General features: G+C 64.7%; 2 protein-coding genes across 2 annotated transcripts; one reads left to right on the forward strand and one right to left on the reverse strand.

Annotated features, from left to right (window-relative positions):
• Positions 1-314: 314 nt before the first annotated feature.
• Positions 315-2,266, reverse strand: EMIHUDRAFT_113377 (hypothetical protein; the record flags this gene model as incomplete). The annotated part of the gene is made up of 5 exons (XM_005782740.1): positions 315-502; positions 1,030-1,081; positions 1,178-1,274; positions 1,431-1,525; positions 1,850-2,266. 5 exons carry the CDS (start codon positions 2,264-2,266, stop codon positions 315-317), a joined length of 849 nt encoding a protein of 282 aa, XP_005782797.1.
• A 2,490-nt stretch (positions 2,267-4,756) lies between these two features.
• Positions 4,757-7,609, forward strand: EMIHUDRAFT_233069 (hypothetical protein; the record flags this gene model as incomplete). Its single annotated transcript, XM_005782741.1, has 5 exons — positions 4,757-5,371; positions 6,495-6,566; positions 6,768-6,908; positions 7,325-7,363; positions 7,484-7,609. 5 exons carry the CDS (start codon positions 4,757-4,759, stop codon positions 7,607-7,609), a joined length of 993 nt encoding a protein of 330 aa, XP_005782798.1.
• Between the last annotated feature and the right edge of the window lie 3,185 nt (positions 7,610-10,794).

A 10,794-nucleotide genomic window follows, 5' to 3' on the forward strand; every position in this document is an offset into this window, starting at 1 on the left:
GCATCTGAAATTGCCCGATACGATCTCCATTCTAATTTCAATTGCCTTAGCATCCCAAGATGCATGAAGCAATTCAGCTCCGGCGCTCGGTGCTTGGAAAGAATTCAACAAGATAAGTCTCTCCCTGGCGAGGTACTTTCCAGCCTGCTGTGGGAACAGCTGACGCAGTCTCGCCGAGGCTCGCCTCGGCATGTCGCGCGTTGACTCGGCCAGAAAAAAAGAAAAACGAGTCTGCGAGTACCTCCCCAGGTCTCTCCGCGATTTGGATTCGAAAAAGAGCCGGTGCGCAGCGCGCGGACAACACGCCCACTCGGTCAGTCGAACAGGAAGGGTACGGTCACGCTGCTGTTGCCGCCGCTCGGTGCGAAGCGCGCGCCGCCGAGGTGCGTCTCCACCGCGTTGAGCACGGCCGGCCGCGCGTCGTCCGCCTCCGCCCCGCGCTGCAGCTGGCTCGGGTCGACGACGAGCGTGTCCGCGAGGTGGCGGAGGGCGGCGACGGTGCCTGTTCACACCCGCGCGCCGCCGTGAAGATCTTAGCTCCCGTCGGCGAGGGGCGCGGGGGGGGGGGGGGGGACGCGCCGTCGGGGCCAACCTCGAGCCGCACAGCGAGCAGCCCCGTGACGGCGGGTGGGGAGATCTCGGCGTAGAGGGCCTAGTCTCGTGGGGGAGAGGAGCAGTCTCAACGCGAGGGCGGGCGGACCTCGGCGGATCTCGGCGGATCTCGGCGGATCTCCGTGCCGGGCGCCTCTAGCGGTGCGGCGAGCCCCTCCCCCACCTCTTCCTCTGTGAGAGCGCCTAAACGTGCCTCGTCGACTCCTCAGTGGCCAGTCCAGCCAGTCTCCATGGCTCCTCCTCCTCAACGCGAGATCCCTCGGAGAACGGGGCCGGCTCCGTGAACCAGCCGTGCAGAACCAGCCGCCCCCCCCTCGGGTCCCGCTCCCCCTCGACCCTCGACACGCCTACCTCTCGGCTCAGCTCGGCTCAGCTCGGCCGATCTGGGGTCTCGCCCTCCCTCGGCCCTTTCCACACCGTGCGGCAACCGCGCGTCGAAGACGGTCAGCCGGTCGAACAGCGGCTGAACCTGTGCATACACCCGCGCGCGCCGCTATGAAGAGACGCCGTCCACACCGCCGAACGGCTGGCTCAACCAGCGGCTCCGCCTCCGCCACGAGGTCACCTCGCTAATCTTGGGTAATCTCGTGTAATCTCGGGTAATCTCCGCCTCCGCCACGAGGTCACCTCGCTCGAGCCCGACCGACGAGTCGAAGCCGCGCCTGCTCACCGCCACAGGCGCGTGAAGAGGCGCTCCGCTCACCGCTGGAGAGAGGGAAGGAGAGAGGCGAGCGTCCAAGCCGCGCGCGCCAGTAGTCGAGCGTCTCCGGCCGCAGCAGCGAGGTCTCGCCGCCTGGAAATGGCTCCCGGCGACTCACGTCTTGGTCGAGACGGCCGCAGCAGCGAGGTCTCGCACGCCGCTGAAGCGGCGCTCTTCCCACCGCGTGAGCGAGAGCACGAAGGCGAAGGGTCCCTGGGGGGGTGTTGGAGGGGATAGTCACGGGGGATAGGGGATAGTCATGGGGGATAGTCACGGGACACACACACCGGGGGAGAGAGGCCGCTTCAGAGAGGCGGCTTCAGAGACGGTGGAGGCGAGGACGCGTGGTGTCGAGGACGTGCTGAGGGCCGCAGTGCCCGTGTCTGGCAAACTTGTGTCGAGGCAGTCTCGAGGACGTGTCGAGGCAGTCTCGAGGACGTGTCGAGGCGGCGTCTTGGCTGGGCGCAGTGTGTTCTGGCTTCTGGCAGTGCGTCTGGCAGTGTCTGGCAGCGTGGTCCACGCTGTGGCCTGCGGCACGTCTGCGTGCAGCCGCTGCTCGCATCCGTCCACATAGAAGGAGAGCCACGGCGGGGAGATGGCGCGGCAGCCCAGCTCGCGCTGACCGAACGCCGTCAGCGCGTCGGTCAGCGCCGCAAAGGCGTCCTCATCAAAGTAGGAGGCAGCCTGCGTCCGATGCAGCGTGTACTGCGACGGCACGTGCCAGTAGTCCCAGCAGAAGCGCATCGGGTGGGCCTGCCGTGGCTCTTCGAACCGCTCATCAAAGACAGTGCGGAGTGTCTCGGCCGTTTCTCCCAGAAAGCCATCGACCGTCCGCAGGTGCTCCGGGCCAGGATCCTCGTACTGGGCGAGTGGTTTCGGTGATCGCAAGCGGGCGACACACGAGACGGCGCCGCCGCGTGGCGAGGACAGGCCGGGCGAGGCCAGCACTAGCATTTCTTGTTCAAAAAAGAAAGGAGGCTCCTGCCCCTCTTTGTTGTCTCGACCCGATCCCCTCTCGGCCCGATCTCGGCTAGATCTCAGCCTTAGGCGACACGCCGATGTCGACGTCGCCACAGGTTCTTTTTTTGCTTGGGCGGACAGCATGCCGGGGTAGGTAGGGTAGGCCTGGGCCCTCCCGTCGGGTTTTTCCCTCTCTCCACGCTGGAACTTTCACAGCAGAAAAAGAAATTTTCCGCGGAAATCACGATGTCAACCCTCCCCAAGTGGGTGATCTGGTGCTTGTAGGGCTTGAGAGTGGCCTGCCATGTCATAGGAAGGACTGTGGTTGCAGGAGAGTACCACCCCGGGACCACCCATCACTTTAGTTGGTATGTATGTATGTAGGAAGGTGAAGAACAGCCAGGCTCGGACTGGACACCAACGCGGTATGGGTGGACGCTGGACAGATGATGACGACACGCACGAGCGACACACAGACACAAACAGGCTCACAAGACACACAGCCAGCTGGCTGCCACACACCCTGAGTTGGCGCACACATAACTCAGGGCCACATTCTCCCTGTCGCCCCCCCAGCACTCCAAAAGGTGCCAAAAAGTACACAAACAAGGCCACAACAAGACAACAGACGTCATGTGGGATGTCGTAAAATCTTTCTCACGAGGCCATCACTCTCCCACGCCTCGCGGCCGAGGAGCTCGTCACCATGGGGGACTGGGGGACCTCGCCCCAGGAGACGGGGGCCAAGCAGTCCCCACTCCTCTCGGCGGGGCGGCGCCGCCCAAGCCGGACCTGGTGAACTGCGAGGAGCCGCCTTTTTTGAAAGATGAGGTGGCGGAACCGGTAGAATAGATCGTTTGTTGATTAAGGTCCCTCGGGCCAGTTGGGGGGGGCAAACCCAGCCCGCCCCCTAGAACCCCGGGTAAGGCCCAGGTGTGGCCTAGGGCATCAGAAGGGACCAAGAAAGAGGAGTCCAGTCTGAGCCATAGAGCCCATGTCTTTGCCCCCGAAGGTCGCGTTCAAATGCCCGGAACGGACGTTACAGTGGTGTCCGGCCGGCGCGATCACCGAGCTGTGACGCTCAGGGAAGCCGGTTTCAGGTGCTGCGGTCTCAGACCTACATTCTATATTCCAGAATGGCATTCTTCGAAATAGAATGGGCGCCGCAGCGGCCCGTAGCGGCGCCCCCTGCGTGCCCACGGCCACCCCGGGGCCATGGGACATGCCCCCGGCCATCGGGGATGCTTGGTTCATCCATTACCCCATTTACACGGGCTGTGTTGCGGCGCGCCTCGAGACGCGCAGCGCAGCGCAGCGCGCAGACCACAAAACAGGTCAGAAGACGGCCGTGGCGACACCCGCTCTCTGAGCGACAGCCCCGCAAAGGGCACTCGCTCGCAGGCGAGGACTACGGGCAGCACAGGCAGCAGCAGAGCTGGCGGTCCGTCTCCCCGCCCGCTGTAGCAAGTCGGCCCCAGCGTCACGGCCGGGACGGGCCAGGAGCCGCCCGGCTCGACGAGATCGACGAAGAGGACGAAGACGAGGACGAAGACGAGGAGAGGACTACTCGAACTTGGACGAGGACTCAGGCGAGGCGCAGGACTCGGAGACCGGGCAGGGAAACGAGGACCATGACTAGGTGACACGAGGAGTAGATGTGACACAGGTAGACCGCATTCGCGCTGTCTGCTCACTTCTGCCGCCCGACCCTTTCGCCCGCCCACCACTTGCGAGCACAAGTCTCACACTTCCACTGCCCTCGCCACAGGCGGCGACGGACGGACATCCAAGGCTCGAACGGCGGCAGCGGCTCAACGGCCGCCGGCGGCCGTCGTGCGTTTGCTTTCGCCATACGCGGCCCCCGGCGTCTGCTCTGGTTTGCCGGGGCGGGGGGGAGGACTCTCATTTGCGGACTGTTGGGCTTCTCTGTGTTGAACTGGCGCTTGTCGCGAACCCCACCAGTCTGGCCGAGCGGCACGCTGCCGCTGGGGGCGTGAGGAGGCCGTGGGGGACGGCGGCGGACCCCATTCTTCGATATAGAATGGGCCCTCACCGCGGCCCGTCTGCTGCTGAAAATGTGGCGTGTTGGGGGCTCTCCTGTGTGACTCCTCTGGCTCGCCGCGTTAAAGTGGCGCCTGTGTGTGACCAGCCTCAACCCCGGCAAGCGCCCCCCGGCCGCTGGGGCTGCGAGGCGGCCGGGTGAGCGCGCGCGAGACGCCATTCTACATTATAGGATGCCATTCTATAATATAGAACGGCCAGGTAGGGCTGAGACCGGCTGGTTTCTTTGGCCAGGGCTGTGGTGTACGACCCGTCCGTGCTGGATCAGCTGAGCAAGGTTTGGGGAGAATCCCCCATTCAGATCTTCAGATATTTTGACGGATCACCAAAATTACCGTTTTGCCCTTCTTCGGGGTTGTCGTTGCCCTTCTTCGGGGTTGTCGTGAGAAAAAGAAAAATCCACTGCCCTCTCTGTCAGGGCTCATGAGCGGGGCCGCGCCGAGGCTCAACCCTCTCGCCACGGGGGACACGCAGCTGGCCCACACCCTTGTCCCCGGGCAGATGGTGGACATTGCGGGCGGGCGGGTCATGGAGGTGGTGGATGTGCCGGATCGGCTGCTCGCGCCGCTGCTCGGCGAGGGCGGAGCCACGCTAGAGGAGATTCGGCGCGTCTCGGGCGCGAGCATCGAGATGATCGAGATGGTTAAGCTCAAGCTGGGCGACGCGGAGCGGCGCGCAATCGTCACGGGAGTCCGCACCATTGTCGCGCACGCCGTCAAGATGATTGCGGACGTCCTCGCCAACCCGACGGTGATGGTTGCGCAGCCGGTGCAGGCGACTGTCGAGACGCGCGTGATCGAGATCCCCTTCAACAAGGCGGGGCTCATCATCGGCCGCGCGGGCGAGACGATCCGCGACATTATGAGCAAGTCGGGCGCACACGTGCAAGTGTCGCGCGAAGCGACGGGCGAGGACGAGGAGACGCGGACAGTGACAATCCAGGGGACCGCCGAGCAGATAGAGTCGGCGGCGGCGCACGTCAACTCGAAGCTGAACCCGGACGACTGGCAGCTCGCCGTCAAGGCGCAAAACGCGATGGTGCGCTTGCGCCCTGCACCCTTGCACCCCCTCGCCCCTCCCCCCCGCGCAGCCTCGCCAGCCCCTCGCTCTCTTTCGCGGCGCATTCGTCCGACCGTCTCAGCCCTGCTGTGCACGCAGCGCGCCGGCTTCTCCGGCCCGCTTCCGGCGCCGGCGTCGCTCCCGATGCATTCCGTCGGCGCGGCGCCCCCGCCCCCGCCAGGAAGGGCCCCTGCTCCGTCGGCGGCGGCGGCGGCGGCGGACCCGAAGGCACGCGAGGACCTAGATGCGGGCTAGATGCGGGCCTGGATGCAGAGTTGGGGCCGTGCACCCCCACCTTGCACACGAGGCGGCACGAGCTCGGCTGTTCAGCCGCGTCGCAGTCCTGCTCCCTGTAGCCCCGGCCCTTGCAATCACGCGATGCGCCCGAGCAGCACGGCACGAGACAGAGCTGTCCCGCCCTCAGCTGCCCGCGCTCACACAGAGGCACAACCGCGGGCCCACGATCACGCACACGAGAGTCGAGAGCAGACAGACAGCGACGACAGCCGGACGTCGCACTGGGTCCCTGGGCGAACGTGATAGCGGGCTCTATGCTCACCCACCCCTCTCCTACCCCACCAGGTCCGCGAGACGGCGCTTCGGTCTCTCGCAGCGATGGCGAGGGCCATTCTTGGAGATGACGGGCGGGAGACCCGCAAGGCCGACGCCAAGGCCGACGCCAAGGCCCACGGCACGAATGCCGGGGCCGGCGGCGCAGACGGCAAGAGCGAGGAGGGAGCGGGCGAGGCGGGCGAGGAGGGCGAGGGCGAGGGCGAGGGCGAAAGCGAGGCCGTCTTGGCTGAGCTGCAGCTGTCGATGTCGGTCGGTGGCGTCATGTCGCTCCTCGACGACGGTCCGGTGGCGCAGCTGCAGGCGACCCCCCCTGGCTTCCCCGTGGCTACCCCCAGGCTTCCCCGAGGCTACCCCGAGGCTAACCCCAGATTCCCCGGGCACCCTAAGGGTGGTCGGCGGAGCGCAGAACTGCTTCCCTGAGCCTCCTCTGGGCCTCCCTTGGGCCTTCTCAGACCTCCTCTGACCCTCCCCTGGACTCTCTCTCGACCCTCTCCGAACCTTCCACGAACCTTCCACGAACCTTCCGCAGGCGAGTGGCGTCGAGCTGCACCTCGCAAAGCTTCCCTCCCGCGGCCAGCGCGCCGTCAAGCTGAGCGGCGAGGTGTGGGCACCGCCACTGCCCTCGCTGCACCCGCTTCCAGATAGCCCTGGCCGCTCTCTTGCTGGCATGCCTCCGACGCTGGCCAGCCCCCTCCCCGGGCCTCCCTTTGCGGGGGGCCCCCCCCTTTCCCCCCCCTTCCAAACCCCCCCCCCCCCCCCCGACCCCGCCCCCCCGACCCCGCCCGACACCCGACCCGCCCAGGCGACTGCCGTCGAGACGGTCGCGGCGTTCCTGCGCGCTTGCGACGCGCGTGCGGCGCGGCGGCAGAAGCGGCGACGGCCGCTCGCCCCGCAAGACGCCGCGCGGCGCTACTACGACCGGTACTACGAGGAGGGCGGGATCGTGCTCCTAGATGCGGAGGACATATCCCCCCATATCTCCCCATATCTCCCCCAGATCTCGAGGCCTAGAAGCGGAACACTGTGCATTCTTGTACTCCAACTCGACGCTCGAGAGGACAACCAATCCGCGGGAGTCCGCCGGAGTCCGCCGTACTCACTGTATCCCGTGTGTACGCGCGATGCTCCGAATACACGGCACTGAGGGACCGTCCTCCCGCCCTGACCTCGGTGTGTCTCATGACGCAGGATCGCGTACCGGCCGCCGCAGCGGCTCTGGCACGAGCCGGACGCCGAGGCTGAGCGCTTCAAGTCGTGGGCGGCATACTACCGCGAGCAGGCTAGCGGAGGGGGGCGGGGCTCTGGTGGCGGCAACTGCAGACGCACCTCACCTCGGCCTCTGTCCGCACCCCCTCTCAGGCCGCCGCCGCCGAGGAGCAGCAGCGCGAGGCGGAGGAGGTGCCGGCTGTGCGGCGCACCAAGAAGAAGAGCTGCGGCAACAGCGGCCCGAGTGGCGGGGCCTCGGCGCCGCCCGCAGAGGCGGGGCCGGCGCCGATGCCGCAGGCCAAGCCGGAGCAGGGAGGGGGCGAGGCGGAGCACGCACTGCCGGAGGGCTGGCAGAAGGGGGTGACGCCCGACGGGCGCGACTACTTTTACAACGTGGGCACCGGCGCGACGCAGTGGATCCGGCCCAACGACTACTAGCGCAGGCCGTCTGGGGACATCGGGGGGCGAAGTGCTGCGAGGCGCGGCGAGGCGAGGCGAGGCGAGACGCATATTTTGAAAGGGGGGTCATGGAGGGCACCGACACGTGCACCTTAGCTCTACAAAAGCGGCGAGGACACCTTCTGCATTGTAGACTAAAAACAAAAGCGGAAGAGTCTCTCGGCACTGGGCTCTGGGGGGATGGCGGGAGACCGGCATGTTGTGCGAGTATATGGGACACGATGTCTCAAATATGAGGGGTTTTGACTCCTACCGGCTCCTGACGCTATCCCTGGCAGCTCTAATGACCAGGATCAGTAGTGCTATGATAGAGGGTGCCCATACTAGCGAAAGAGCTGCCACACTCGCCCGGAACGTCCCCTTCTGGGGCCGGTTCTGCAGCCCGCGAGAGCCGACAGCGGGGCCGTGCCGCGGGTGCCTACTGCCGAGTGCCACAAACACTGCGCCGTCCCGCCATCACCTACAGGCTGTCTTGTGTGATGGTTGGGATGTCCAAACGCCACCATCTTGGCTCTTGCGACCTCAAACCCGCGAGCTGTATGGGTGGTCCTGACGTCGACAGACGCCCGATGACCACGGTGAAGCTGAGCCGGAACGAGTCGACAAGTCTCGTCTGAGCCCGTGGCGGTCGCCGGCTGAGTCGCTGTGCACGGGCCGGTACCTCAGGCGTCACCTCCGCAGCCTCAGGTCTCACACTCCACCACCTCCGCCAGGACGCCGTCGGTGGCACGCTCGGCGGCGAGTTTGTTGCAGCTCCACAGCAAGCGCGGCGTCGAGCCTACTCACTCCAGTTGGATCTGTGCACTCCCTGGGTCCCAGGGAGTGCACAGATCCAGCAAGCGGTGCGTCCCGGCAGCGCGCGCAGGCTGCGGAGCTGCAACAAACTCGAGACACGCTTTTTGGGACATTTTCAGTGTACGTACTTTTAGCTTACTGGGAGAAAAGAGAGAGGGGGTTGTGTTCTCTAGGCCCCTAAGGGCCCTACGCGCGGCGCGAGAGCTCGGAAGCGAGCTTTGCACGGCGATCGAGGATGGCACGGTTCACCCCCTTCACCGAAGCGATGGAGATGCGTTCCGCGTGGTGTGACACAAATGAGAGGCGGGAGTGGGGAGGGTACGCGGTGCGGTCAACGCCCGAGCGTTGAGCCTTGCGCGCAAGGCGGTTGATCTTTGCAACTGCTGGCGGCGAGAAGCCGCCGCCGAATGTCTCGTGGAGAAGCAGGTTGAACTTGTTGCGTTTGGTGAAGATCCCATCATGGTAGTGGCCACGCTGTGACTTGACGTAGCCTTGGCCGGTGGTGTGGTCGAACGCCCGTTGACCACGGAACCCGCGTTGCTTGCAGCCCATCTCTCTCTCTCTCAGTGTATGTAGCTCTTACGAACATATTTTCGACGCTTTTGTCCCATATACTCGCACAACATGCCGACCGGAGGACACCTTCTGCATTCCAAATACCACATTAAACTGCACGATGAGAGAGAAGAGGGCGGTCCCGAACGGCCAAAAGTCATTCAGGAAGCAGAAGGGAGGCGGGCAGCAATGAGCAGCTCGAGGGGAAGAAACACACTCCCTGCGCCAATCGCAGCGCCGCCTCCTTGCTTGCCTCCTTGATTCGTCTCGGCTGCCTAGTGTCAAAAACGAAAAGAAAACCGCGCCGCCTCGTTTGCCGAGCGCAGACCGCCTCGTTTGGAGAGCACGGAGCTTGCATTAATGGGACGCTGCTGAATCAAGAGGGGAATCCGCCTCGTTCTGCGACAGAAAACAAGGCCGTGAAATAGACACGCTGCCAACCCGAGCACTTCGCGCGAGCCGCCTGCGACCAACTTGGCTCCTCGTTGCCTGCCTCCTCGTCGCGGCGACGACCCGGGTACGCTCGTCCGCCCGCCCATCCTCTCACTCGCCTTGCGCACGTCAGCTTACATTGTTTGATAGCGCTCAACACTGCCTCTCGCTAAACGCTTGCCATCGTCGCTTGTGCTCCATCTCAGCTAACATCGTCAGTGTCTCCCTGCGGCAGCCCGCCCTTGCGCCGCCACCTTTTTGAGACGAACGAGCCCTTCACTGTGATTCGAGTACTTATGCCTCGCAGGTCTACTGTGATGGACGTGTACTCTGTGTGTGCCTCGATCCAGCCGTACAAGCGCGGCGTGATCAGCTTGCTCCTGCTACTCTCCGTCCTCCCGACCGCTTCAGCCAATAACCCGTCCTCATGCGCCGATATCTACTCGAGTGGGTCGACAACGAGCGGCGGCTATGTGCTGCGTCCGCGCGGCGGCAAAGCCTCGACCGATGTCGACGTCACCGTCTACTGCGACATGAGCACAACGCCGCCCGGCCAGAGCCTCTTTGACATTCCGACGGGCACGATGGCGTTCACCGGCTCGCCAACCTGCTCGATGAACTGGGCCAACGACGACTGCGACAACACGTACATGTGGGTGGACTACTCTGGGCGCGTCAAGGCAAACAATCCTTCCGACACGAACACGATGACTTGGTTTGATATCCCGCGCACCTCATACCCGTCGGCGGTCTCCGACCAGTCGTACATTTGGGGCACGAAGTCGACCTCGGATGCAGATTACCCGTCGTCGCATGCGAGCTCGATGGGAGCGTACGCGAAGCCTGTACCCTTCCCTGGCTCGGGCCACGTCGGTGGCACCGTGGTGTGGTTTGGAGCGAGTGGCATGTACTTCAAGGCGGATGGCGTCGACCACTCGCTCGCATACCCATCCTCGACGTCGTCGTGCCGTCCCGAAACCAGCACAAATTACAACACCAACGTATTCATCACCGATGGCGTGAATACGGTGAGCCTGCTGCGGCGCTCGGGCGGCACTATCAGCTGCCTGACTGTGCTCACCTTCGATTGGACGGCATCAACGTACTCCGACTCGATGATCACCGCGACGACGAGCGCCACGTCAGGAGTCACTGTACCTGCAAGCTGGCACGACACGGAGGAGGATTCGATGGGCGGTGACGTGCTGTGGACCGTGCGCGGCAAGCCCTGCTGGTACTCAAACATGCAGCTCAACCTCGGCGCGAGCATGCAGCAGCCCTTCTACGCAACAGTAGCAAACACCGTCAACATCCCAAGCGGAGGCAATGGCATGACGCAGCACGGCCTGGACATCTTTTTCAAGGTGGACACGACTGGGACG

Source organism: Emiliania huxleyi, assembly GCF_000372725.1.
Source record: "Emiliania huxleyi CCMP1516 chromosome Unknown EMIHUscaffold_187, whole genome shotgun sequence".
Lineage (NCBI taxonomy): Eukaryota > Haptophyta > Isochrysidales > Noelaerhabdaceae > Emiliania > Emiliania huxleyi.